This window comes from Mirounga leonina, unplaced genomic scaffold (genome assembly GCF_011800145.1).
Source record: "Mirounga leonina isolate KUSES-001 unplaced genomic scaffold, KU_Mleo_1.0 Mir_127, whole genome shotgun sequence".
Classification (NCBI taxonomy): Eukaryota; Metazoa; Chordata; class Mammalia; order Carnivora; family Phocidae; genus Mirounga; species Mirounga leonina.
The window spans coordinates 2,563,538-2,590,979 of NW_023270316.1; the positions used below are offsets into that span (position 1 = coordinate 2,563,538).

Consider the following 27,442-nt stretch of genomic DNA (forward strand, 5'->3'; position numbering starts at 1 on the left):
GCTGCAGGCTGCACACGCCAGGTGGGCGCCGGGCTGGGTTTCCAGCTCCCGCACGGGCTCGGAGACTCACTCCCTCTTCCGCGCTCCCTGGCGTCGGAGCCGGAGGGTCCGGCGGGTCCCCACAAGTTCGGGGTCCCCGCGAATCCGGGTCTCCGCGAGTCTGGGTCCTTGCGAGTCCCGGCGTCCGAGCGTTCGGGGGCGGCGGCCGGCTGCTCCAGCGGCGCCTGGGGCGCACGGGCGGGACCGGCGCGGAGGGCAGGAGGGGCCCTTCCCGCAGGAAGATGAGGAAGCCCGATGGGAAGATCGTGCTTCTGGGGGACATGAACGTGGGCAAGACGTCGCTGCTGCAGAGGTACATGGAGCGGCGCTTCCCGGACACGGTCAGCACGGTGGGCGGTGCTTTCTACCTAAAGCCGTGGCGCTCCTACAACATCTCCATCTGGGACACCGCAGGTGAGGGCGGGCACCGCTCAGGCCCCGCTCGGGCGCACTGTCCCGGGGCTCCGCGGACCAGGTGCTTGCAGCGAGAGAGAAGCATCCCCCAGGGCCGGGGTGTCCCAGGGCAAGACTTCCCCCAGGACAGCCTACGCACTGCGTGTGACCCCATCTCGGGATCAGGCCCCTAGTCACGGTCGAGGCCGCACTTGGCCGCTCTCTGCCTCTGCTTGTTCTCCTTTGCTGGTTGGGAAACTTCAGCCACGCGGTGGGTCTTAGGGACAATACAGGTGACACCTGAAAAGTGCCCCTGGATCCAAAGAGAGAGGCTCCTGGTGTCTTGTGTACCCCGTGGTGGCTTGGCTCCAGAGCTCCATCGTCCTGCTAATGGGAACCCCATGCTCAGGAACATGATCTCATTTGATAGCCCCAACCCCCTGGAGGGGTGAGCAAAGCTAGTGTAATTACCCCTTCTTTACAAAGGAGGAAGTTGAGCCGCAGAGCCTTCCCTGAGGGGTTTCGTCAGGAGACCAGGAAGCTCAGGCTTCTGCACTCAGTGCTGAGCACGTCTGCCTTTCCCACTTCACTTACCACCTGTTGGATCTCCGCTCCTATCTGTCATGGGGCTTTGAAGTGGTTTTCTGCAGAAGCATTTTTAAGATAGTCATGAACTATTTTTAGTACATGTAGTATTTGTGATTTTTCCAAAGTGCAAATCACAGGGTCTTGATTCAGGCTTTCGGTGAGTTAACTCTGCAAAAGTACGCTGGCAACTACAGTCCTATCATGGAGTTTACCTCCTTCCCCAGGAAAAGGAAGAAGATGCCTCAGGTAAAGACACTGTGAATCATTGGGCACATTTTCCATGAGCATGACTTTCAGAAGCCCAGCACTTTCAGAAGTGACCTATATCCCCGAAGGTCCTGTCTAGAAATTTTAGATTGCCAACTTGGGCACACCGGTCTGCTAAGTAAACAAAATTAGAACTAGTGCTCTGTTTACAGTGGAGTTAATGGAGTTCACTGATGTCCACCTACCCTTCTCCATCCTGCTTTCTTTGTTGCTGTCTTTTTTAGTAGGGTGGTTAATGTCCGACTAAATGATTTGCAGTCATGCTATGAAAACAGCGTCTCCCAGGTGCAGATGTAGCCGTCCCTGCTCTTCTCCAGGCTGCGCAGTGACGTTCCCGGATGCTTTCCTAAAGACGACTTTCTAGCACTAAGCATTTGGTAGGGATGGAACTCAAGCTCTAGAAGTCACATCGCATTGAAATGACTCGGCTGCCTGTTTTGTGCAAGGCTGGCCCTATTTATCCTTTAGTTGGCCGGCTGGCCTTCAGTGCTATCCTTGGTTTACAGGGAGATGATGCAGGATTGGTGTTGGGGTCCCAAATCGAGCGGCTCTGTCAGTGGCTGCCATCAAGCTGCCCTTCTCCGTGGGAGGTGGTGTTTCTGGAAGAGGAGCTGACCTTTGGCTCTGGCGTCAAGGGTATGAAGTAGCGAAGTGATTTTGACTGGCCACTTTCTTCAGTGACCAGGGCGTGATCAGCCGGAATCTTGATCGTCGGAGGATTTTGTAATACAGCCGATGACTGGCGCTAGCCATCTCGCCCGGCTGCCGGGGGCGGCGACTCATTTCCTGGCGTTGCCTTCTCGTTCCTGGAACCCTTAGTGTGCGCTGGGTCAGGCTCCTGGGGCCGCGGTGGGGCCAGGCCCTGTGTCCACATGGCTGACTTGTGTCCACACGCACAGGGTGCCCGAGGCTTGGCCTCAGCACTGACACCCGCCATCTCTGTGCCTGGCACCCCAGCCACTGTGGGGTTATGGGCCACCTGGACTATGACTAGATACCTAGACAGGTATGAAGAGATACCTTTCCTTAATCTTTGTTGGAAATTCAAAAGTTTAACCCTGAAGGGGATTCTGCTTTTTCCTTGTCTTGCTCTTGAACGTCCTTCCCATTCCACAGACACTGGTTTTTTTTTTTTTTTTAAAGATTTTATTTATTTATTTGAGAGAGAGAGAATGAGAGAGAGCACATGAGAGGGGGGAGGGTCAGAGGGAGAAGCAGACTCCCCGCCAAGCAGGGAGCCCGATGCGGGACTCGATCCTGGGACTCCAGGATCATGACCTGAGCCGAAGGCAGTCGCTTAACCAACTGAGCCACCCAGGCGCCCCTGGACACTGGGTTTTAAGCTGTGTTCATTTTACTTTTCATAACCAAGGCAGAGTTTACGGACCCGTGAGAGGATCGTTTTTAGTGCTGGCCCTGGTCACAGGAGGTGGGTGGGGTGGGGGTGTGGGGCTGTGCGGGGTGTCAGGCTGTTCAGTCGTAGAGGAGAGAGGAGGGGTCGGAGAGTCTTACTCTTCTTGCCAGCAGCAGAGTGGCTGGCTGCCTGAAGCTGGAGGGGGAGGAGAGGTTTGCTGGGCTGGTTAATAGGTATCTTATTCAGTGACACAAGAGGCCTCCCGACGTGGGTAAGATCACGTCCACGTCCGGGATGGGGCCATAGAGGCTGGCAGAAGCTAAGAGGGAGTCAGACTTTGGTCTGTCCAGGTGCCGTGCATTCCGTTCATTGTGTCTTGCTCACCCCGACCCTTGCCTAGTTGGGCAGACAGATGTGGGACATTCACCGTGACGGTTTGATAAGTTCTGGAAGCAAAAGGCCGTTGCCCAGAGACGAGATGGGGCCCCTGCAGAATCCGCCACCACTCTCTTCTCTGTCATGCCTTTGGTTGGTAAACCCAGCCCCTCCTACACGCCTGGGGCCGCTGCTCCGTGGGCTTTCAACTCCAGGGGAGGGGGACAGGCAACAAGGACAGAAGTGGTATCATTTCACATGGGATCATCCAAAGAAACTCCATCCCTAGAGCCCTGGAAGGCTAGCCCCCTCCTTTATTGCTCCTACCTCAAGGCGGCAGCCCCTGGAGGTGGGGGGGGGGTACGGCTCACTTTTGCGTCCCCAGTATCTGTCCTGCGAAGACCGCTTTGGAACTCTCGATCCCCTTTCCTCCAGCCTCCAGGAACACGTTCCCTGTTTCCATCTGAGCTCACACTGGCAACACCCTAACGTCCCTATTTCTGCCTAAAGTCTTTATGCCGGCTTGGGTATCCTTGAAAGATGAGACAGGTTTTCTCTACTGTGCTTCCTTCTTCCTCCTGAGCCCTCGCCAGCAGGGCTGCTAGAATCCATATTTCTAACGGCCTGTGCAAGGCAGGGCAGGCTCTTTCCATCCTGTGTCTCAGATTCTTCCCGCCTCTGCCCGTTGCCCAGTTCCAAAGCCACGTCCAACTTTGTCACAGTCGTCCCTGCTCCGAGGACGAATATCTATTTCAGTACTCTGCTCCCACTCTAACAAAGCACCACAAACTCAGTGGCTTAAAAAATGCAGGTCAGAAGTCCTAACTGGGCTAAAACTGAGGTGCCGGCCACCGGTGCTCCTTTCTGGAGGCTCCAGGGAGGAATCTGTTTTGGTGCCTTTTCTAGCTTCTGGAGCCTGCCCACATCCCGTGGCTTCTTCTTCCTCCATCCTCAAGGCCATGGTGTCTCTCATCGTGTCTCTCGGACCCTGACTGGTCAAGCACCCCTCCCCCACATTTAAAGGACCCCTGTGATTCCCCTGGGTTCATCTTGTTAAGCTTTAAGGTCAGCTGGTTAGTAACTTGAATTTGTCTGCGACGTTGGTCCCCCTTGCCATGTAACATAACATCTTCACAGGCTCCAGGGTTTAGGACTTCTCTGCGGGGTGAGGGTGTGCCATTCTGCCAGCCACAGCCACTGACCACATGTGTGATTTTGTGGCTGTGTGTCTCCACTTCATTTTCCTCCTCTACCAAATGGGGACGGTTGTAGCACCCACCTGAAGCGTTGATAGGAATCAGTAGGTTAATCTTGGCAAAGTGCTTGAACAGTAGTACCCGGAACGAGGAAGCGCTGTGTTAGTGTTTGATGAAGAAACCATCATCTCCTAGCCCTGGGGGCTTATGACCATGATTACCACCAGCAAGAATGTCACAGAAGGACAAGAGAGGCTTGAGTGGGCCCCCAGTAAGTAATTCTGCAATAAATGGAGAGATCAAAGAGAGGGGCGATTCAGAGCACTTGGTGTAATGACTAGATGTTGAGATGTGTTCTTTCCATGCCTATTTTGTTAACGATTTTTATTATGAATGGGTGTTGAGTTTTGTCACACATTTCTGCTACATCTACGGAGATGATCATATGATTCTTTTCTTTCATTCTATGAATGGGACGTGTCACATTGATTTGTGGACATCAAACCATCCTTGCATCCCAGAGGTGACAGTTGGTTTAAGATCTTTCTCTCGAATAACTTTGGTGCAACCCAGGAGAAGATGCTGCATGTCTGGGTACGAAATCATGATGCCCGTGAAGTTAGCTGAGAGGTCTTGGCCCCCGTGGCAGAGCCAAGGGCCTTAGCCCTGTGAGCGTCTGAAGGATGGGGAGACACACACAATTGAAGATGTTCAGATGCGACGGACCATCCTTGAGGACCGTGAGCCCCCATCATCCTCCTTCCACTCTTCGTAGAAGCCTCAGCCCCCAGCTCCACCTGGAGGCAGCTGCCCCTGGATCCAGGGAATGATAGGGCAAAGATGGTGGTGCTGCGGATGAGCTGCCAAGTAGCTCTCTTTGGCAGGGACCACACGGTTGCTGATCACTGATCCTTTGGACTGGCCTGTGAGGACTGTGTAGTTGAAAAGCCCCGAGAGCTTGGTGCTGAAGTGGGTGGACAGCCTGTGCAAACTGGAGCTGAGGGTGGAGCACTCAGATCTTCGTTGGCTCTCTAATTACGTTTGTGCAGCTGCTGAGTGGTTCTGGAGGTCCGAATATGGTGGTCCTGAGCCCAGCAGTTGGTGTTCGTGTGACGGGAGAGCATCTGGTGGATGACATCCCCTTCTTGTAGATCAGCAGACTGAGCCGGGCCCTCCCTAGTCGTCATAAATAAGGTTTTATCGGCACACAGCCATGCTGATGCATTTATAGACTGTGGCGCCTTTCTTTCCTTCTTTCTTTCTTTCTTTCTTTCTTTCTTTCTTTCTTTCTTTCTTTCTCTCTCTCTCTCTCTCTCTCTTTCTTTCTTTCTTTCTTTCTTTCTTTCTTAAGATTTTATTTATTTATTTGACAGAGAGAGACACAGCGAGAGAGGGAACACAAGCAGGGGGAGTAGGGGAGGGAGAAGCAGGCTTCCCGCAGAGCAGGGAGCCCGATGCGGGACTTGATCCCAGGACCCTGGGATCATGACCTGAGCCGAAGGCAGATGCCCAACGACTGAGCCACCCGGGCGCCCTGAGACTGTGGTGCCTTTTGCCCTGCAGCGGTCGAACTGACTCGTGGCAACAGAGACCATATAGCACAGAAAGAGAAAAACTTTTACGATCTCACCCTTTGCAGAAAGTTTGCTGAGCCCTGGTTTGGGTCATGTAGAGGGGAGAACACTTCTCTAAAAGTCCTCTCTGTGGTTACAGAAACTCCCCACAGAGTCTGGCGTTCAGTGATTGGGGGAGCCCGTGACCACTTACAGGCAACGGGGTGCTGTGTGGTCCACTCTGAGCTGGACTGGGGTGGGGGCACCTTGGACTTAAGATTGACATGAGCCCCCACTCAAAAAATCTTAGTTTACACTTGAGATCGGACGCTAAGCCTGCAGGGCCCGTGATGTGGGTGAGCCCACATCTTCGGAGGTGGGTCCACATGAACCGCGAATGCAGGCCTTGATGGGCGCCCTCTGGGTGCGAGGCCGCATTTGCAGAATTCCTCTGCTCTCTTGATCAGCAACAGTGGCCGGAATATGAATGCGGGTGTTAAGACAGGTGGAAGGAACCGAGGGTTCTGGGTTCAGCGGGGCAGACAAGGCGCCATTATATTGCGAGACTTCAGCGGACAAAGGACGCCTGTGAACAGTGCGTGTGCTGGGAGGGCCGCCCAGAGTCCTCCTGGAGGGGGCGCCGAGGATTCTGGGGGTGGGAAGAGGTATTTTAGGCTCACTGGTGTGGTGCTGATTCAGGAGAATTTGACTAATTAAGGTCAACCATACTCGTAACTCATGCCTGAATCCCATTCAGTGTCTCTGGAAGATAATCTGGGCTTTATAATTTCAACTCGAACTTGCCCCTCTTGCTTTGTTGAGATTTCACATAACTTCCCTTTCTGTGAAAAAATGTTTACACACAGTTTACACACATGTACATACACACAAGCTTAAATGACTGTTCATTCTTTTTTATTTATTTGTATTTAAAAAAAATATTTATTTGAAAGAGAGAGCAAGCGAGAGAGAGAGAGCACAAGCAGGGAGCCCAATGCAGGGCTCGATCCCAGGACCCCGGGATCATGACCTGAGCTGAAATCAAGAGTCTGACCCTCAACTGACCGAGCCACCCAGGTATCCCAACAAACCTTTTAGACAAGAACTGCTGTACTCCAGCCAAACACTCAGAACAAGCTGGAGCACCCCATGCCCACCATCAAGATCTCGCAGGAGCTAGGGCTCTCATCCCCGCTGGGGGGTGACGAGCCCTCCCCCTCGGCGGTGCCTGTGGAGGCTGCATGGGGAGTCTGGGCTTCTGCCTCCACCTGTCAGCAAAGAGAGAGTACCCGCCCCAGCCCCCAGCCCCCAGCCCCCAGCCCCTGCTGGGACGAATGAGCCAGCTCAAAAGGAAGATTTAAGTAAGATCCAGTGTCTCATAGCACAGGATGGAAATGTCCAGGTTTTAATAAAAAAAAAAAACACTCATCGTGTAAGAACCAGGAAGATCTCCAACTGAGTCAAAAGGACAATCCCGAGACGCCAGTCCGGAGCTGACGGAGAGCGTTACCCCACAAGATGGTAGCGTTACCCCATAAGCGTTAGGATGATGACAGCAGCCATCCCGGGCCTGCTTCCGTGAACAATCACGAACCCCTGAGCAAATGACAAAAAACAGATTTAAAGAAGACCCACAGGGAAATTTCTGAATGAAAAAGTACAGTAACAAAACCAGAAGGCGCAGTGGGGTGGACTCACCAGCCAGGTGGAGGGGAGAAAGGCAGGAACGGTGTGGGAAGACAGCAGGAAACACTGGCCAGCCTGGAATATGGAGGGAAAGCAGACGGAGGTGAACAGAGCTCGGCAACCTGGGCGGGGGGCTGGCGGAAGATCAACACCGCGCCGTCCCAGTTCTGGAAGGACGGGAGAAAGGGTGGGGCTGACAGAGTCCTAGAAGAAATCATGGCCAGGAGCTTCCCAAATTCGGCCAGAGACAAACCTGCAGGTTCCAGAAGTTGAGAGAACCCCAAACAGGAGAAATCGAAAGAGATCCTTGCCAAGACACATCAGAACTAAATTCTGAAACCAAAAGACAAGGGAAAAGTCTCAGAAGCAGCCAGAGGAGAAACAGAATCCGAATGACAGCGGGTATCCCATCCGACTCCATGGCAGTCAGAAAGAAGTGGCATCTTTTTCAAGTGCTGAAAGCAAAGGTGAAGAATATTGATATCTAATTCTCGCCCATCTTCTGTCCCGATGCGTGACTGTGGAGAGACAGGCTCCTGGTGCACGTGCCTCTGTGGACTCCGGATTTCTGCTCCTCTTCTTTAATAATTTTTTTTTTAAAGATTTTTATTTATTTATTTGAGACAGAGAGAATGAGAGAGACAGAGAGCACATGAGAGGGGGGAGGGTCAGAGGAAGAAGCAGACTCCCCGCCAAGCAGGGAGCCCGATGCGGGACTCGATCCCGGGACTCCAGGATCATGACCTGAGCCGAAGGCAGTCGCTCAACCAACTGAGCCACCCAGGCGCCCTCCTGTTCTTTAAATTACACATAGTGGAACCCTGTTTCGTACTTAACACACTATTTAGGCAGACCAGGGAGGTTTTTTCACATGAATTTTAAAAGCTTTGGCTTTGTAGTTTAAAAATTGGCAACAAGTTTTGCATAGGTAATAGTTTTTGTTTTTTAGTAAAATTGTCTAGGTTGTTTTTATTTTTAAGGAAGGTTTATTGAATGTTTGCGTCTCTGCAGTAATTCATTGTTAGTGAATAGTTAGGAGTTTTGACACATACATATAGTTGTATGACCACAACCAAAATACAAACCATTTCCACCATTTACGACAGTCTTGTGTCCCTGGGAGTCTCTCTGCTCACTCCCGGCCCCAGATAGCACCGACTTGTCTCTGTCCCTAGAGTTTGGGCTTTTCTAGACTCATAGAGTATGGAGCATTTTGAGTCTGGCTTCTTTCGCTTAACACACTTGAATTCATCTGTGCCTTGGTGAGTGTTCATTCCTGTCAGTCCTCCAGCTGAAGGATACTTGGATTGCTTTCAGTTTTTGGTGATTATGGATAAAGCCACTCTAAATAGTCACATAGAGGTTTTCGTGTAAACATAAATTTTCATCTTTCAGGTGAATTACCTACGAGTAGGCTATTTGGGTTTTATGGTCGATGTACGCTCAACACCAGTTGACCCAACACCATTTGTTAAAAGGTTGGCTTTTGTATTAGCCTTTATTTGTTGCATAGTGTTTGAGATACTTCCATTTTCACGGACAGACTTGGAGGATTTATTATGTAGGTAATTAACACTCCGCCACCCTTGTGAGGAAAATAGTCAGCTGCTGGTTTTTCTTAGCTGACTTGATGCAAGAGCGTGTGGGTAATTCTGCACTGCAGGTTTGTTCATTTCTCAGCTGCTGTAATGCACGTTGTGTCTGGAACGAGGCAGGGTGTTCGCAGACCGGCCCTAGGAGTAAGAGACCTAAGAATTGTAAGGTTTTAGTCTTGATTTCTTTTCTTGGCCATAAAACACACATTTCATGGTTCATTTGGGTCTCATCAGAGGGTTTTTTTTTTAAATTTTATTTTATTATGTTATGTTAATCACCATACACTACATCATTAGTTTTTGATGTAGTGTTCCATGATTCATTGTTTGTGTATAACACCCAGCGCTTCATGCAGAACGTGCCCTCTTTAATATCCATCACCGGGCTAACCCATCCTCCCACCCTCCTCCCCTCTAGAACCCTCAGTTTGTTTTCCAGAGTCCATCGTCTCTCATGGTTCGTCTCCCCCTCCGATTTCCCCCCCTTCATTCTTCCCCTCCTGCTATCTTCTTCTTTTTTTTTTTTTTTTTTAACATATAATGTATTATTTGTTTCAGGGGTACAGGTCTGTGATTCAACAGTCTTGCACAATTCACAGCGCTTACCATAGCACATACCCTCCCCGATGTCCATCACCCAGCCACCCCATCCCTCCCATCCCCCACCGCTCCAGCAACCCTCAGTTTGTTTCCTGAGATTAAAAATTCCTCATATCAGTGAGGTCACATGATACATGTTTTTCAGCAGAGTTTTTTTTAGAAAGAAGGTCACTTGTGGAGCTTGGTGAGAGGTGCTGTGGCCATGAATCCCTTGGTTTCCAGTGATAAATTATGTCCAGCCAGCATTCAAAATCCAGCCCTTTCTTGAGCTCTGCCTTCCTGCTTGGCGCGAGGTAACCAACATGCACGCGCTTCCTCCAGTGTTTGCATTTTAACAGACGCCAAGCTGAGCTTGTAACTCCTACAGAGTGTTTCGTCAGTGCTTGTCGATTTGTCCTGTGGCCCTGAAGGGTGTGGATGTACAAGGACGGCTGCCTGCCCTCACCCTGGCCTGGCCTCTCCGCGTGCTGGGCTCCGGCTTCTGAAACAGCTCAGCTCCCTCCACACCTCCCCCTCCTGCTCCTTTTTAACGTGCATCAGATGGCCTTGGACCCTTGGACCCGTGGGCACAGAGGAGCTTAGCTTTGACCTCTGTGGGTTTGCTGGCAGCAAACGTGAGACCAGTCTGGCCCTCGCGGGTGCCGTGATCCAGCTGTGGAGCGGCTCAGGGTCTCCCGTCCGGGCTGGGCCGGTGTCCTTCACGGTCCCATCCGTGTAACGGGGCACAGGGTGAAATGGCAGAGGCTGGTGCGATTCCCCACGACCGTGCGTCTTCTCAGCCTCTCCCTCTTTGAGATGCAGAGACAGACCCTGGAAGTTAGTGTCCCATGTCCAATGGCCACTTGGTGGCAGAACAGGGGCCGGCACCAGAGTGTGGGGAGTCCATGCTGTTTCTCCCTGCTCCGTGCTGCCTTTCTGTGTCCTGTGCGGTGATGTCATCTCAGAGGCCCTGTGCTCCGCAGGCCTCCCCTGCGTCAGTCTGCTGGGAGGTCAAGGTGGCACCCCTGGGAGAAGCCGCTCAGGAGCTGTCTGCTGAGGGGCATGCAGGTGGCCGATGTGCAGCCCCTGCCGTCCCGGAGGCCCGGACCGTGGGAGCAGCAGGGCTCCGTCTTGGCTCCCGGGGGCGCCCGTCACACTCAGTGCCTTACAGCTGCTTCGTGTGGCCGGGAGACCCTGGGATCGTGACCTGAGCCGAAGGCAGACGCTTAATGACCGAGCCACCCAGGAGCCCCAAGAATGCAGTGTTCTTTTTTTTTTTTTAAAGAGAGGAGTATTTTATTTTATTTATTTTTTAAGATTTTATTTATTTATTTGGCAGAGAGAGAGAGCACAAGCAGGGGGAGCAGCAGAGGGAGAGGGAGAAGCAGGCTCCCCGCAGAGCAGGGAGCCCGACGCGGGACTCGATCCCAGGACCCTGAGATGATGACCTGAGCCAAAGGCAGACGCTTAACGACCCAGCCACCCAGGCGCCCCAAGAATGCAGTGTTCTAACTAAAGTTGCCTAGCTATTGCGCTCATTTTGATTTTTGTATTCTGCCGATCTGTTTTCCTTATTTATCCTTTGAAAGGTCTGAATTTCATTATTAGGAGCCTTCACAGGCATCAGGAGAGATCGTGGGGTAGATAAACTGCTACACCCCATGTAGGAAGCCTTTTCGTTCAGGTTACACCTGAAGTGCTTGCCCGCGTTTGAAAGTTAATGCTCAGCCGTAAAGAACAGCTTGAATGTGCTACTGTTTGTGTTGGCTGATCAGCTACCGCGCCATCCCTCAGGGACCCCGTCTCAACAGCCTCCCCGAAAGTGGCTGAGCTGGGCAGCCTGCCCCAGGCTTTCTGCACTTGGTCACGCAGCGTGCGTGTCCTTCACAGAGGTGACCTCTGGTCTCAGGGAGGTGAGCCTATGGCTGTGAGCAGGACGCGGTCTCTGCGCGCATACACAATGTGACCACGCGTACCCCATGCCCCTGTTTAGAGCCTGTGAAGTGCAGCAGCCGATAGCCGTAGGTTCAAAATATTTCCAACCTTTGGGCCACCTGTTTCATAACTAACAGGATTCGCGTCCTCCCCTCTTTTCCCACGTAGAGTTACCTGAGCTTTATATACTCCATGCCCGAGATTATGTTGTCTCAGAGAGCCAGTAGGTCAGTACGGTGTTGGGCTTGCCCTTGAGACAGAGGTCCCGAATCTGTCACCCCTGATCAGCTGCGCCGTTCCTGGGTAATCTTGTTCAAGAAGGGCCAGTGGGATGCTCTGCCTGGCGCCATGAGCTCGCGGGCCTGGTTTGGTGGCCGTCCAGGTCTCCGTGTCCGAGTCCTGGGGAAGGACTAGCACTCCCTTTGGTTTGTGGTACGAACGTTCAGCCTGGCCTGTCCGCAAACACTCTGGGCCGGTCGAGCCTGTGTGCCGGGAAGCCCCCCAGGGCTGTGTCCCCACGCAGAGACGGGTGGCCTGCGAGTCGGCTGTGTCCTCCCTAAAAGCGGGGTTTCTGCTCAGAAACAGAAGGCCGATGTGTGACTGTGTGTCTTGTGAAAAGCCGTTGTCTTGTGGCATTTCTTGGAGTAACTCATGCCACTCAGCAGTTTAGTGGTGCCAACTTTCAACTCACGGCTGTGTTTGGGAGTCGGATTTTTTTTTTTTTTTGGCTGAATCAGTGGGGACACTTTTCTGTGAGGATATTGTCCTTTCTGTTTCTGAGTTTCATTTATCTCGTCCTCAAATTGTAGTAGTGAACCTGATTTCCAGGGTTGGTTCTGCAGCTTAGGATGGTGGGCTTGAGGGGCCCTGCATGGCTCAGTAGACCCACACATGTGCTTTCTCCCTTCCCCAGGGGCCCAGCAGGGACCCTCAGTGCTTGTAAGGTGGGGAGAGCTGTCCTCGTTCCTATCTCATGGCTTTTCTCTGACCTGCTAAGGAATAACTTTTGGGATTATTGATGGGCGTGGTTTGGGTTGGACATTTAGTTTTCATGTATTTTGCCAAATGCTGAGCTCCAGCTTCCAGTCAGTAGACCACACGACCCCTGTTCCTGTGGAGTCATAGGAATAAAGAACTTAAAAGTAAAATGGTAGTATGTTGGTCCACGTCCAAGAATGGTAATCATTAGTTGCTTAAACATGAGGAATGCTGGACATAAAGAGGCCCCCTCCTGAACATTAAAGGGCATCATATTCTATAGTCTCTTACTGTGCCCTTTACATGCTCTGTACCTGTTCTTGGGGCACGCGGGGAGGGTTTTGTTATCTTCCCTACTTTGTGCTGACTCTCAAGGTCGAGGAGTCTTGTGTGGCCGCCTCCAAGTTCCCTCTGGTTTCAGTCTCATTCTCTGTCCAGCGTGAACGCTCAGGAGGTGTGAATCCCTTGGTTTGCTCACTCACTCAGCACGGTGCACCTGCCACGCGTCGGACGCCATGCGGAGCTCGGGGACGAGCAGTGAATGAGGCAGAGTCTTTCCTCCTGGGACCTCATGCGGGTGGAGACACGGCTGTGTCTCCTTGACATGTTTCAGTGATGACATCTGTCTGGCTCCCTCATTATATGAGCTAAATAAGATTTTTAACATATATTTACTTTTTTTTTTTAAAGTAGGCTCTACGTCTAATGTGGGGCTCAAACTGACAACCCCGAGATCGAGTTGCATGCTGTACTGACTGAGCCAGCCAGGCGCCTCAGTATTTACTTTTTATATCTCTTTGGGAGTCATGATTTTGTCCTTTCTTAAAAATTGCCTTTTAACACGTTTCAGAGTAGCATTGCTTTAAAAAATGCTTGGCCAAATCTCATTCTTTTCTTAACAGAATTTAGAGGTCCTCCATTGCTTTTATTTTATTATTTTTTTTAAAGATTGTATTTATTTATTTGAGAGAGAGAGATACGAGCAGGGGGAGGGGCAGAGGGAGAGGGAGAAGCAGACTCCCCACCGAGCAGGGAGCCCGATGCGGGGCTCGATCCCAGGACCCTGGGACCATGACCTGAGCCGAAGGCAGATGCTCAACCAACTGAGCGCCCTAGGCCCCCCCTTCCATTGCTTTTAAAACCCTTATTGTCTGGCACTTCCTTATGCAGACTATTCATTCCACTGCCGGTGTTAGGAGCTGCTTACTTCTTGGGGGTCTTTGAGCAGCTGCATGAGCGGTTGGGGCCTCTGCTTCCAGATCTGTGAGATGTGCCCCATACAGTGGGGGAGGACGAACTGCACATGTGAGCACGTAGGCACACGCGTGTACATGTCTGCCTGCGAACGCGTGTGGGCACGCGTGTCTAGCTTGACGTTCCGCCTGGCACCTGAAGTGGGGTCTCAGAGTTAGCTCTTTACGGCAGTTCTGAGGGGGGTGCTGACACGTGGCTAGCAGAATCGAGGACACTGGTGGGGACACTGAGGCCCAGGGACACCTGTATCAGTAAACAAAGGCAGAGGAAGCAGTTCTTCCTTTGAGATTGGCTGTTCTTGTCCTACAACATGAAAAGACAGACTGAGTGGAGGACTTTTTAGATGCTTCCTGAGTGTGTATCCTCACCGGAACTCCTCTCCCGTGAGGACCTGGCCTTCGGAGTGGAAAAGAAGTGTGTGATTTGCCTTTCCCAGAGCTTTGGAAGTAGCAGGTGCACTGTGATTGTATTCTGTCTGAGGACACTTTGTTCCCACTTTCAAAGCTGGTTGATCACTTGTTTGCTTGTGCACCTTTCTTACAGCAACTGCAAAGGCACATTCCAAACCTAATTAATTTCCAATCTGATTAACTCTGGCGGGTTACCGTGTAGCCACAGGCCCCTGCTCTCAAGAGTGAAGCTCTAACACCTGGCAAGTGGCCCGTTTCAGCTTGAGCCACCTGCAGCCCCTTCCTCTCCCGGGAACGTGAGCAGGCTCAGAGTCTCAGGAGAAGGCACTGGGCGGTGAAGTGCAAAATGTCACAGCCAGGCTGGGTTGCAGAGTTGACTGTGTTCATACTGTGTCTCATCCTGGGTTGACGAGAGCTGCCCCTAGACTGCTTGAGGCTTTGCAGCCTTGCTTCCCAAAGGTTGGTCCGTGGACGGGAGAATCCAGGCCCTGCCCTGCCCTCCCAAATCAGATCTCCAGGTGGACGAGAAGTGCTCTGGGCTTGCTGTAGCCGCTGCAGGAGCGAGCTGTGAGGTCGAGACCGGCAGGGACTCGGCCTTTCGGGTTTTCTGGTGTTCTTAGTGGGTGCTGTTTTTCACATGCAATTCTGTCTCTCTGTCTCTCTATCCATCTATCTGTCATCTCTCTAAATATAGTTTTTTTTTTTTAAATTTATTTAAGAGAGACAGAGATAGTGACAGAGATAGCGAGAGCAAGCACCAGTGGGGAGGAGAGGGAGAAGCAGACTCCCCGCGGAGCAGGGAGCCCAGTGTGGGGCTCGATCCCAGGACCCTGAGATCATGACAGGAGCCGAAGGCAGACACTTAACGACTGAGCCACCCAGGCGCCCACAGACAGTTTTTCTTTTCTTTTCTTTTTTTTTTTTTTTAAAGATTTTATTTGTTTGACAGGAGAGACACAGCGAGAGAGGGAACACAAGCAGGGGGAGTGGGAGAGGGAGAAGCAGGCTTCCCGTGGAGCAAGGAGCCCGATGCGGGGCTCGATCCCAGGACCCTGGGATCATGACCTGAGCCAAAGGCAGATGCTTAACGACTGAGCCACCCAGGCGCCCCCCCAGACAGTTTTTCTATCATAGTAAAATACACATAACAAAATTTACCATTTTACTCATCTCTAACTGTACAGCTTGGTGGCATTAAGTACACATTGTTGTGTGACCATCACCGCCATCTCCAGAATTTTCTCCCCTTCCCAGCTGAAGCTCAGGACCCACTAAACACCAACCCCAGCCCCGCCCCCCCCAGCCCTGGTGGCCGCCATTCTGCTTTCGGTCTCTATGAATTTGACTATTCTAAGTGATTATTTAAAAGATTGACTTTTGGGTGCCTGGGGGGCTCAGTTGGTGAAGCATCTGCCTTCGGCTCAGGTCATGATCTCGGAGTCCTGGGATCGAGTCCTGCATTGGGCTCCCTGCTCGATGGGAGCCTGCTTCTCTCTCCCTCTGCCCCTCCGCCTGCTTGTGCTCTCTCTCTGTCAAATAAATAAAACCTTTAAAAAAATAAAAAACTTTTTTTTTAAAGATTTTATTTATTTATTTGACAGAGAGAGACACAGCGAGAGAGGGAACACAAGCAGGGGGAGTGAGAGAGGGAGAAACAGGCTTCCCGCGGAGCAGGGAGCCCGATGCGGGGCTCGATCCCAGGACCCCGGGATCATGACCTGAGCCCAAGACAGACGCTTAACGACTGAGCCACCCAGGCGCCCCCCAAAATTTACTTTTATGTACAGCATAGTATAGTTATATTTAAATAGGATTAAATGAATTCTAACAAGGGGCGCCTGGGTGGCTCAGTCGGTTAAGCGCCCGACTCTTGATTTCGGCTCAGGTTATGATCTCAGGGTCGTGGGATTGAGCCCCACGTTGGGCTCCCTGCTCAGCACGGAGTCTGCTTCTCCCTCTCTCTCTGCCTCTGCCCTCTTCCTGCTCACACACTTGCTCACTCTCTGTCTCTCGGTCTAAAATAAATAAATCAATCTTTAAAAAAACGAGTTCTAATAAAATACTTTAATATGATGGATTTACAAGGGTTTTTGCACTGTTGAATTGATGAAATTATACCCAGGTACCCCCAGGCTGCCCGTGCCATCCCCAGAAGGGGGTCCTGGTTTCACAGTGTCTGCCAATGGATAGTGTACTCTCCAGGGAATTTTATGAGCACATAGCCAATCTGTTAAGCAAGAGATAACTAGACATCATAAACATCTGTGAAATCCTTTGATTCCTTAGGATTGTTCAGAAAAGGTTTAATATGCTTCCCTTGGGATAGAATTAACAGAAAAACATTTGTTCTCTGCGGTGTAGATTTCCCAGAAGACTTTCTATTATGGAGAAGAATAAAACGCTGTTCTGGATAGCAAAGCTGTTAGAAATAACTGGGATGTTTACTGAATGGGGTACTCCAGATAAGAGGCTATTCTAGATAACTTAGTATTTTGAGAAATCTCTCTTTCTTCATGCAGTGTTTGCAAAGTCTTGACTTTGAAACAAGTAAAAACTTGCACTAAAAAGCCTGAAATGATTTTAGTTTCCTGCTTCTAGTAAGTAGAGCATTTAGCAAATAATTTTTCTTTGATAATCTCATTCTAAAGGTTAATTATCACAGGACAACAGCGTATCTGTTGGAGGTAAAGGAGATTGGATCAAATATACTGGTATGTGGGGGGTTTTTTTTTAAAGCTAATTCTGTTATGTAAGTGTCTTTTCTTTGGATTTGCCTCTTTTTCTTAATATTAGATTGTTAGAGATCATATCTTTATTTGAACTATTTGATTGTATTACTGAATTATTTTTAGTATACTCATGTCTGAGGCGAGTGAAGTAATTTGAGAATTAAGCCTCAGTTATTATATAACCTTAGTAGTTATTTTAGAAAGCCTGGTCGGTGAGTCACAGGCAAAGGATTAATTTATGTGCGGCTCATTATTTAGTTCATTGGGCATATGACACATTCTTTGTTTTTGGTTTTAGTCTTCAAGTCATCAAACAAACCGCAGAAATGACACATGTGCTGATTTGGGTAAAAGCACGTTGTGTATATTGAAATGTGCAAGATCGTTTTTCTGAGGCAGGCTTCTCTCTGTCCCAGAGGCGGTGGCTCTGCGAGATGGAGATCGTTGTGGGTTTGGGCGCCTTTATTTGTAAGAGGAGAGCGTCTCCTGACATGGGCCCCGACCCCTGGCGTGGCCTGCAGCCCTGCTTTCCTTTTCGGTCCCGTGGAGGCGCCTGGCCTTCCGCGGCCACAAGAACAGCCATTTCCATTTCCCTCTGTGTCATGAAGCGGGCCGTGGTTTTGAAGACCTTTTTAATGGTGTCAGGCTAAGAACAAAATGTAAGGAGCTATACAGTACATGCAAGCAACTAGATTGGACTCTTGGGTTTTAATTACTCACTTATCTTTAAAATGTTTTTGAATCCTCTCTTTTGTTGGTGTGGTTCATTACTTGGTGTTGGGTTTTAGTTCTTCCTTCTGGCAGAAAAACCACCCCATTCCTATTGTGGGTTTTTGCGTCCGTCCCGGCTTCTGGAGGCCCCTTGTGGCGGCAGGGATGCTCTTCACCATCCAGCTGATGGCTGTTGGCTCGGGTGGTGCCCAGGACAGGGTCCGGGAGGGTCCGCCGGGCAGGGACGTGTGAGTTGGGGGGCTTGGCCTTGCCCGTGCGGCGGGAAGGGCCTGGCCTCGGGATTGGGCTGCGGACGCCCAGTGTAGCCCCATCCGTCTGAGAACCGCGAACGGTTCATTCAGACTCGTCCCCACTGCCGCCTCGGGTGGGAGCTGGCTCCACCGCCCAGGCTTTTCGCTTTTTGTGCTTATCTGGCCTTTTTCAGTTTGTTCAATTTCTGATAACAGAGGTATGACAGGAACCACCCGGTCGCTTTTTCTTCTAGATTTTGAAATACTGGCATTCTTTTCTCAAGCCCAGGTCTGCCCCTAAGCTCGAGTAGGACTTGGAGCTGGGGCTGGGGAGCGGGGCCTCTGACCCTGAAGGCCGGGGTCCTCTCCTGCCCTGCGGGGCGGCCTGTGTGCGGTCCCCGCGAGGCGTCTGCATGTCTCAGGAAGCAGCAGGTGCCGCGGGGGGGCCTGAGTACCCCTCAGACTCATGCAAGGGCCCCAAGAGCCAACGGCCAGTCCACATTGGTTCCGCTCTGCCCGCTCGGCAAGGAGGAGCTCCCGACTCACGGGGACTGCATCCCCCTGCCCGAACCTGCCTGTTGCCGGCCACCTTGTGCTTTCGACACCTGGTCTTGGGACAGCTTTCCTTGGGGTGCCACCAGCTGCCGCCTCCTTGGTGGCAAACTTGTTAGTTGTCAGTGGTGACCGCTTCTTCCCTCTGGCGTTTCTCAAGGAAGACAGCGACCCGGACGTGGGTGGTTGGTTCGTTCTCGAGCGATCAGATTAGAGGGCAGAGGTCGTTCCTGTGGCAGCCCCAGGTCGAGCCGGAAACAGTGAAGCAATTTTAGATGCTGCTGTCCACCGGGACTTAGCTGTGCGATTCGTGACTTGTTTGTGGGAAGTCAGCAGATTCGCTGACTTGGCTCAGGAGATGACAGACTTTGTCCCCACGGGCTGGGGCACCTGAGGTCTGAGCCATCTGGTCAGCTTCTCCTTCGCTGGGTCACTGCAGGCCACAGATGTCCAGCTCATCTGCATGTGGAGGGGGTGGGAGGGCCAAGGGGAGGAAGTAGAAGCTTCTCTGGGCAGCCTGACCCTGCACGTGGACCTGCTCTTGTTCGATTTGTGGCTTTGGTGTCCGTGGAAGGCCAGGCCTTGGCCTGCAGCCCGGGGCCCTCCGAGGACTGTGAGTCCTGGGCGGCTCAGACCACGGGGGTCTGTTCTGTCAGTTCTGGAGGGTCTGGAGTGAACGTGCGGGCGGCACCGTGCTCTCTGCAGGCTTGGAGGGACATCCGTTCCGTGCGTCTGTCCCAGCTTCTGGAGGCCCCTTGCTGGCGGTAGGCGGCCGCGCCCCTCCAGGCTCTGCCTCCACGACGTGGTCCCTCTGCGTGTGTCAGCCTCTGTGCCTCCCCTTGCCCCCGCCCCGCCCCGCCCCCGGCGTGGATTGCCGCTGGAAGGACCCCGCCACGGCCTGGCTGCCCCTGATGCCCGCATCTTCTCAGGCCGGTCCACCTGCTCCAGCGCTAAGGGCCCGCACGCATCTGGGGGCCACCACTCCGCCCGCTTCGGACGGCGGGGGACCGTAGCAGTTCTGTCTTTTACAGGACGGGAAACAAGACTAAAAGGTAGAAAGAAGGAGGAGATCACTTCAAACCCCAGAAAATGCACCCTTTATTTTTATTTATTTATTTATTTTTAAAGATTTCATTTATTTATGTGACAGAGAGAGACACAGCGAGAGAGGGAACACAAGCAGGGGGAGTGGGAGAGGGAGAAGCAGGCTTCCCGCAGAGCAGGGAGCCCGATGCGGGACTCGATCCCAGGACCGTGGGATCATGACCTGAGCTGAAGGCAGTCGCTTAACCAACTGAGCCACCCAGGTGCCCCGAAAATGCCCCCTTTAATTCCCTCTTCCATCCCCGGTCCCTGTGCTCACCCATCCACCATAAAGGTTCTAGATCTCGGATCTGGAAATTCTGGCTTTCCTGTGTTTACCGTTTAGTTGTTAAAGCCCCGGCAGGAGGCTTGTGTGTTTTGTGGGAAGGAGGCTGCCCCGCGGGGTCTGCGTGTAGGGGGAGAGCCGGTCGGGCCCGGGCGCAGGGCAGGCAGTCCTCAGCGAAGACGTGACCGGTCTGGGGCCCAGCGATGCGTGTGGCTGCTAGAAGCCCCTCTCAGGACCCCTCCTTCCCGTGGACGAGCGGCCAGTGTGGCTGACAGCCTGTGGCGCCCGGTGGGCCTGGGGTGGGCCCCGGCTGGGGGCCCCGGCGGACTGCCCGCCCGGGAGGTATGCTGCTCACGGCCCCCAGGTCACCATGTGAGGGGCCAGCAGGGGATCGGGGCCTCGCTGGAGCCAGTGTGGACATGGGGGCGCAGGAGGGGACACGGGCCACTGAGACAGTGCCGCCCTCTGGGGAGCCCCGGCTTTTAACAGCCTCATTCCTGGGGCGACACGTTCGCCATGCAGTGGCTCCAGGTGTGATCGTCTGGCTTTCCCAGAGGCACGGAACCACTAGGATATGGAAATAAGTATAAATATAGAAATGTAAATATAAGTTTATATATAAAGATATATTTACTATATAATTAAATGTACAACCAAACATTTATATTTACATATAATATAAATTACATACAACTTATATTTTAAATATATATTATATAAGTATATAAAAATCTGTATATAAATACAGTGTATATAAATTCATGAATTTGTAAATAAATAAATATGAAGTATATGAAGAAGGAAGGAGGAAGGGAGAGAGGGAGGGAGGGAGGGCAAGGCCTTGGCTCCCACGACGGTGGGACTCAGGTCTGAATTCTGCCGGGCAGGGTGGCAACGTGGAGACCCAGGGAAGAGCTGGTGTTGCGCCTTGAGTTCCAAGTCTGTAGGGCAGCAGGCTGAGATTTCTTTTATAACTCAGGCCGTGGTCTTGAGGCAGAAATCCTTTTTCTCCAGGAAATCTCAGGTTCTTAAGGCCTTCAGCTGATTGGATAAGGCCCACCGACATCGTGGAAGGAGATCTACTTACTTAAAGTTGATTGCAGGTCTCGAAAAATAACCTTCGTGGCCCCATCTACACTAATACTGGAGCACAGAACCGGGCAGCCTGGTGGTTAGCCAGCACACAGGTCGGTCCGTGGGGGCGGACTCACCCGCGCGGACCAGGACCTCTGCGCAGACGGTGATCCTCGTAGGAAGTGTCCTTGCTTCTGCCGTGTGCACACACCGGGGGAAGCGGCTGGTCCTTCCATCACCCCGGGGGGGCAGGTGCCTCCTTTCTGTTCATGCACCGAAGGAGCCCAAACGTTCGTGAGCCTTCCTGGGAGTACTTGTTTCCGTGGGCCCTTCTCCAGCCGGGCTCACCGTCAGGTCAGAGACACCGACAGACAGGTGGGAATGTTCTAGATTTTGCCTGGGACGGTAAACTTGAGACAGAACGCACCCAGTGATAGGAAAGAGAGCTACAGTAATCTTACAGGTCGTATTTATAACACCACGGTGGAACCTGAGAGCATCGGAAGAAGGACTGTGTTTTTATAGGATCTCAAAGGGAGGTGCGGCCCAGCTCGGCCCTGACTGGGCTTCTCCAGGCTGTTTCCATGGCTGCCCTTCACTCTCTCCCCGTTCCCGTCTCTGGTTCTGTGATCTGAGTTCTTTGTCTTTTTCATGTGGTCACATCGGTGTTTTTGTGCACTCCTGTCCAGTGGGCATTCCAGACCATGCAGGACGTTTTAAAAGTTCCTCCTTCGGGACGCCCGGATGGCTCAGTTGGTGGAGCGCCTGACTCTTGATTTTGGCTCAGGTCATGATCTCAGGGTCGTGGTGGGATCGAGGATCGCGTTGGGCTCTGTGCAGGGCATGAAGTCCGCTGGAGATTCTTGCTCTCCTCTTCTGCCCCTCTGCACCACCCCCCCAAAAAGTTCCCTCTTTTGTGTTTGTGTCTATGTTTCCTGGTAGACCTTACTGTTTGATCAGCAGCCTTCTGATTCTCATATGTTAACAACTGGCTTTTTCTCTCTCGCTTGCACCAAGTGAGGTGGGGATCTTCCCCTCTGGCTGCACCGTGCATTCTCCGGGGAGCTTCTCAGATCACACTGGTACCCACGCCCCCCACGCACCCCGGTCGCATCCTGGTTCATGTGCTCTCAGGTGGGGGGGTGCCCGCGTCATTCTTATTTTAGAAATAATGAAACAGAACATGCACTTTTTTTTTTTCTAAAGATTTATTTATTTGACAGAGAGAGACACAGTGAGAGAGGGAACACAAGCAGGGGGAGTGGGGGAGGGAGAAGCAGGCTTCCCGCAGAGCAGGGAGCCCGATGCGGGGCTTGATCCCAGGACCCTGGGATCATGACCTGAGCCGGAGGCAGACGCTTAACGACTGAGCCACCCAGGCGCCCCGAACATGCACATGTTTAAACCATGCAGCCAGCATTGTGATTTCTGATGGCCACTCCACCCATTTGATTATTTTAGACTGTTTAAGCAGTCTTGGGGTCAAGGGCCGGTGGTCCTTGGGCTGAGGACGGCCAAGGTGGAAGAGAAGGCAGTCGAGCAGTTTACCTTCGCTTGTCCAGCAACTGCCTGGGGTCAGTGTGGGCGGCTGACTCGTGTCCCCCTCGTGCCTGCTGCCGGGCTGTTTTCAGCTCCACGGATACAGTGCGGCAGATCCGGTAATGCGCCCCGGAACTGGGGAGAAGGCTGTCCTCCAAAAGGAAGGCTCGTAAAATAAGACTGGTGGATGGGATCGGTCAGTGGCAGACGTGGCCACCAGGCTCTCAGAGCCGGAGTGTGAACGTCTGATCAAGAGCCCAGGACACGGGGTCCGGGGAGGGGTTTGTGCTTCGTCTGGGAGGAATCTGACTGAGGGCTTAGCAGGAGCAGGCTCACTCCTGGGAGCTTACACGTGTCCCTTGCTTACACTTTCACAGCCTCCCTCGGGTGGGACTGGCTACCGGTTGGCGACTAGAACGGGGGCTCAAAGGCACTTGCCCGATGTCACGCTGTGGGGACTCGAACGCAGATGGTCTGTGCCCAGAGTCTGGCTCTGCCACGGGTGGTTAGAGCACAGACTGCCTGGTACCTGGGCCAGGGTCCCAGCTCTGGGCTCTGGTCTCGGTTTCTCCCTCCGTGATGTGGGGGGGGGGGCCCTTTGTGTGGTTGCTGGGAAGGCCGCGTGGGTGTGTCCAGTGTCCTCATGCTGACCCAGCTTCTCCGGGTCACTAGCCCAAGCTTTCCTCCCCACCCTCTCCCCCTTCCCCCCTCCCCTGCCCCCAGGCCCCAGCGACCACCAGGCCAGTCTCTGCATCTCCGAATATGGCTATTTTAGATGCCCTAGGATAGGTGGCATCCTGCAGTATCCATCCCGGGAGTGGCTCACTGGCACTTCTGTGTCCCTGCTGCATTATTCACGGTGGCCAAGGCATGGGAACACCCTGAATGTCCTTTGACAGATAAATGGATAAAGAAAGTGTCACATGCATACAATGGGAGATTATTCAGCCTTAAAAAAGAAAGAGCTCCTACAAATGTGAGTATGTGGGGGAACCTCAGGGAAACGGGTCACGTCTTGATTTGCTTCCCGGATGAGCCAGAATTCCTGGACGATCACACAGGCTCCCGACCTGCAGCCCTGTGGACCACCCACCGCAGGGGGAGCCCAGGCTGCTTCCTGGAGGTGGAGGAGGCTGGGCCCCTCTCCTAGACTCCCGCCCCCGGATCGCTGGCAGGCCGCACGGCAGGGGCCCTCCAAGCCTGGCAGCCTGGCCGTGTCACCCAGCCTAGGGTTTGGCGCTCGCTGACCCGCAGCCGCATTGGTTAAACTTGAAACAGCTCATGATCTTTCCCCCAGCCCTCTGAGGGCTGGGGTGGGGCAGCCTGGTGCCCTGACGCCCCCAGAATCGCACCATGAGGCTGTTGAGCTCCTCAGTGAAGCCAAGGAGGGGGGACTACGGGAATTCCCGGGGCTTTGGAGTTGGTGTGTGGGGCCCCAGGCTGGGGAACGCGGTGGGGGGAGAGAGAGAGACTACGGGAGGGGAGCTGGTACACGGCCCCCGCGTGGACGAGGGCAGACGCTTATCGTGGGTTAGCAGTAGGAGCCTGACTCCGCGGCTCAGCCAGGTCCCCAAATCACTGGAAAACTTACTAGAGAGTCTGAGTTCAAGCACACTGAATTGGCAGAACCAGCTTTCAAAAGGCCGAGTCTTATGGATTCCCCCACCATCTTCGCTGTGGTCTTCATGCCACAAATACCAGGGCACCCACTTGAATTCATTTGGGATTAAATTCAGAATTCTGTTCCCTGTGCGTGGGCCCGCCCGTGATGGGCACTGCACTCATGGGAAAGCAGCCTACACGCTGCAGAGTCGATCTAAAACAGAATTTAAGCATTTCAGGTATGCAGACTGCCTCACTGTAAATTCTTCAGTTGCGGTGACCACAGTGGACAGGTCTGCATGCGCCTGGGCCGGTAGATTATGGGATTGTAACAGAGCCTCTGATGGACTCGTCAGGCCAGCATTCGGGCTTCTTTGGTTCCTACTTCCTTAGTTACTATGATTTTTCCTTGTATCAATATTATGTACTTTTTTCGTTTTTAAAAGGCAGATCAGACATTTTTATCTGGAAAGGAGAAGTATTTTAGGTCCAGGCTTGAGCACAGTTGCCTGTTTGTCCCCAGCGAACTGTGTCGCGGACTTGGAGATCCTCCCCCGGCCTCTCCCGCGGTCGCTGCCTCGGGAAAGCTAGGGTGGGGGCTGGAAGCATTTCTCCTGTTGGAAAACCTCACGATGCCCGGATCGCTCGCTTGAGACGAGATTTGTGTCTGCAGGAGAAGTCCTAGCTCAGGGCTGATGGTGGGGAAGCTGGTCTTGCTTTTCTTCGTAGTGAATACCTGCTGCTTCCAGTGTTCACATTTGTTTCTAAAGACTCCTTGATCATCGCCTCCCGGGGTGGGTCCCGAAAGCGACGGGGGGGTGAGGGGACTGCTGACTTTCTGCCCGTTGGCAGGCAGTGTCATTTGCCATGAACCTGTAATGAGATGATCTGTCCCAGGATGGCCCTGCCGTCGGTGCGGAAGGGCAGACGTGCTGCTCTGGGTTGCATGCCGCTGGTCAGCAGGTGGCCCTCGGAGACTTGCCTTCTGGCACATCACGTCGACTCTCAGCATCTCGGCAGGATGCCTGCCTCCAACCCCTGCCAGCCCTGGTGGCCCCGTCTCAGCACCCCTTCCCCTCTGGATCATTTGGGGAGACACTGGGGCTTTGCTGGACAGGCAGGGGGCCCTGGCTTTGGGTGCGGCTCCGTGTGAGGGAGAAGCCGGCGGTCCGGCGTAGGCCCGGGCCGGCTTTCTCGGCACGGTGCTCTCTCCAGGGCCAGACACGGGGGGCAGCCGGCCTGCCCCAAAGTGAGGATGCAGCCTGGCCTATGTCAGGGCTGTTTGAGGAAGTTTGGGAATTGGGGTAGACATTGTTTGTGTTTCTTTGGTCATTTGGCTGAAAACAGTGAATTATTGGCAAATGACACGTTTTAAATAAATACATGTGTGTAGGTAACATGCCTTCAGTCCATGCTCCTAAGACTCACAGACCAAAGGTTCTTTATTTCTTTTTTGTCAGGGATCCCCTTCTACCCAAGTAGGATGAGCCCGTGACCCTGCCTCTGAATTACGTGCATGGAGTAAAATTCAAAGGTTTGCCTGGAAACCAGGCTGTCGTGCACCTCCCAGAGCAGAGGGCACTGCCCTTGGATCCCGTGGGGCCTGGGCCCCTCACTCCTTTGTGCAAGCCAGTGTCTCCATCCGGCCTGGCTGCAGCCACACGTGCATTCGGGGTCCGCTTCCATTGTCCCTCTGGGGTTGCCGTGCGGTGTGGTCGGTGGGCGCGTCCTGGCACGAGAGATAACCCGCGTCTCTCTTTCCGTCTTCCCGGCCAGGGCGGGAGCAGTTCCACGGCCTGGGGTCCATGTACTGCCGGGGCGCGATCGCGGTCATCCTCACCTACGACGTGAACCACCCGCAGAGCCTGCTGGAGCTGGAGGACAGGTTCCTGGGTCTTACAGACACGGCCAGCACGGACTGCCTGTTCGCCATCGTGGGGAACAAGGTGGACCTCGTCGAGGCTGGGGCCGCAGAGAGCCGGGAGAAGGCAGGGCACGGCCCGGGGACGGCGGGCGGCGGCGGCGGCGGATCGCCCAAAGTGCCCAAGCCGGTGCGGCTGGAGGACGCGGCGGCACTTTACAACAAGATCCTCAAGTACAAGATGCTGGACGAGAAGGATGTGCCGGCCGCTGAGCAGATGTGCTTCGAGACCAGCGCGAAGACCGGGTACAACGTGGACCTGCTGTTCGAGACCTTGTTCGACATGGTGGTGCCCGTGATCCTGCGGCAGCGAGCCCAGGGGCCGCCGCAGACCGTGGACGTCAGCAGCTGCAAGACCCCCAGACGGACCAGATCCGGGTGCTGCTCCTGACTCAGGGACCCCGAGCCCCAGGGTCCACGGCGGGCCGGGGCTGACCCGCTGGGAGCGCGGAGTCGTGTAGCCGGGCTGCACACGCAGGGGGACGTCCGGGGACGACAACAGCGGGGTGTTCGGCGGTCCTCGGGCACGGCTCCTCCGTCTGCATCACCGTGGGGGACGTGAGGGCCAGGGGAATCGCCTGCAGAAGACACTCTTCCGAGCCACGACTCCCAGGGACCCTTGCGCGGTGCTGCTCCTTTCCTAACATCCTGGCCTCGCCGAAGCCTGTGGCCGGGCTCCGCGGCACCGGCCGTGCGTGGGCACCTGCCCCGCTTCCGTGTTTTCGCAGACATTTATTCACTGTGGTCTCTCCTTGGTCCTACCGCTTGGCACTCGTGTGTTGACGTGTCACCATGATTCTTGGCTTGTTAATTTATACGGAATCCAGAATCACCGCTTTTCTACCGGCTGCAGCCGTGTGAGTTACGCACATTATTAAAAAGGATTATGAGGAGACCCTTGGTGTGGAGACTGTTGATTTTGACCTTATTTTCACCCCTGGTGGACCCCTTGCCGGGGGCGCCTGGGAGGTGGCTGGGAGCTTAAGGTACTTCTGTCTTTAAAGCTACAATGAATCCTTAGACATTTCAGAACATTTGGATTGGTCCATTTGCCGTTGTCTCGATGAAATGAGCTCCAGGAACAGAAATCTAGAAGGTCTGTCTCTGCTCAGGTGTGTTTGGGGTCACACAGGCAGTTACTCACCCAGAAGCCCCCTTTCTGGGGGTTGGTGGGTGGGCTGCTTTGTCACAAGCAGATTCTAAGACAAGGAGGCTGCGAGGCAACAGTTTTTCTGAGCAATTTAAGGGGTATCTCAGCCAACGTGGGCGGCTGGAACAAAACGCAGGCCGGGCCCATCTCTCTCGCGCAGCTCTGGAGGCTGGCAGCGGAGGTCCGGGGGCTGGCAGATCCGATCTCCGTCCGGGCCCAAGCCCTTCCCCTGGCAGACACCACCTTCCTACTGTGTCCACATGGTGGGCGGAGCGGGCTCTGATCTCTCGCTCCTTGCAAGGCCGCTAATCCCATCGCGAGGACCCCACCCCATGACCTCCC

At 53.4% G+C, this 27,442-nt stretch overlaps 1 protein-coding gene across 1 annotated transcript; it reads left to right on the forward strand.

Annotated features, from left to right (window-relative positions):
• On the forward strand, positions 1–27,442 carry RAB20 (RAB20, member RAS oncogene family). Its single transcript, XM_035003051.1, has 2 exons — positions 1–453; positions 25,806–27,442. The coding sequence occupies exons 1-2, from the start codon at positions 282–284 to the stop codon at positions 26,339–26,341; spliced, it is 708 nt and encodes a 235-aa protein (XP_034858942.1). The 5' UTR covers positions 1–281; the 3' UTR covers positions 26,342–27,442.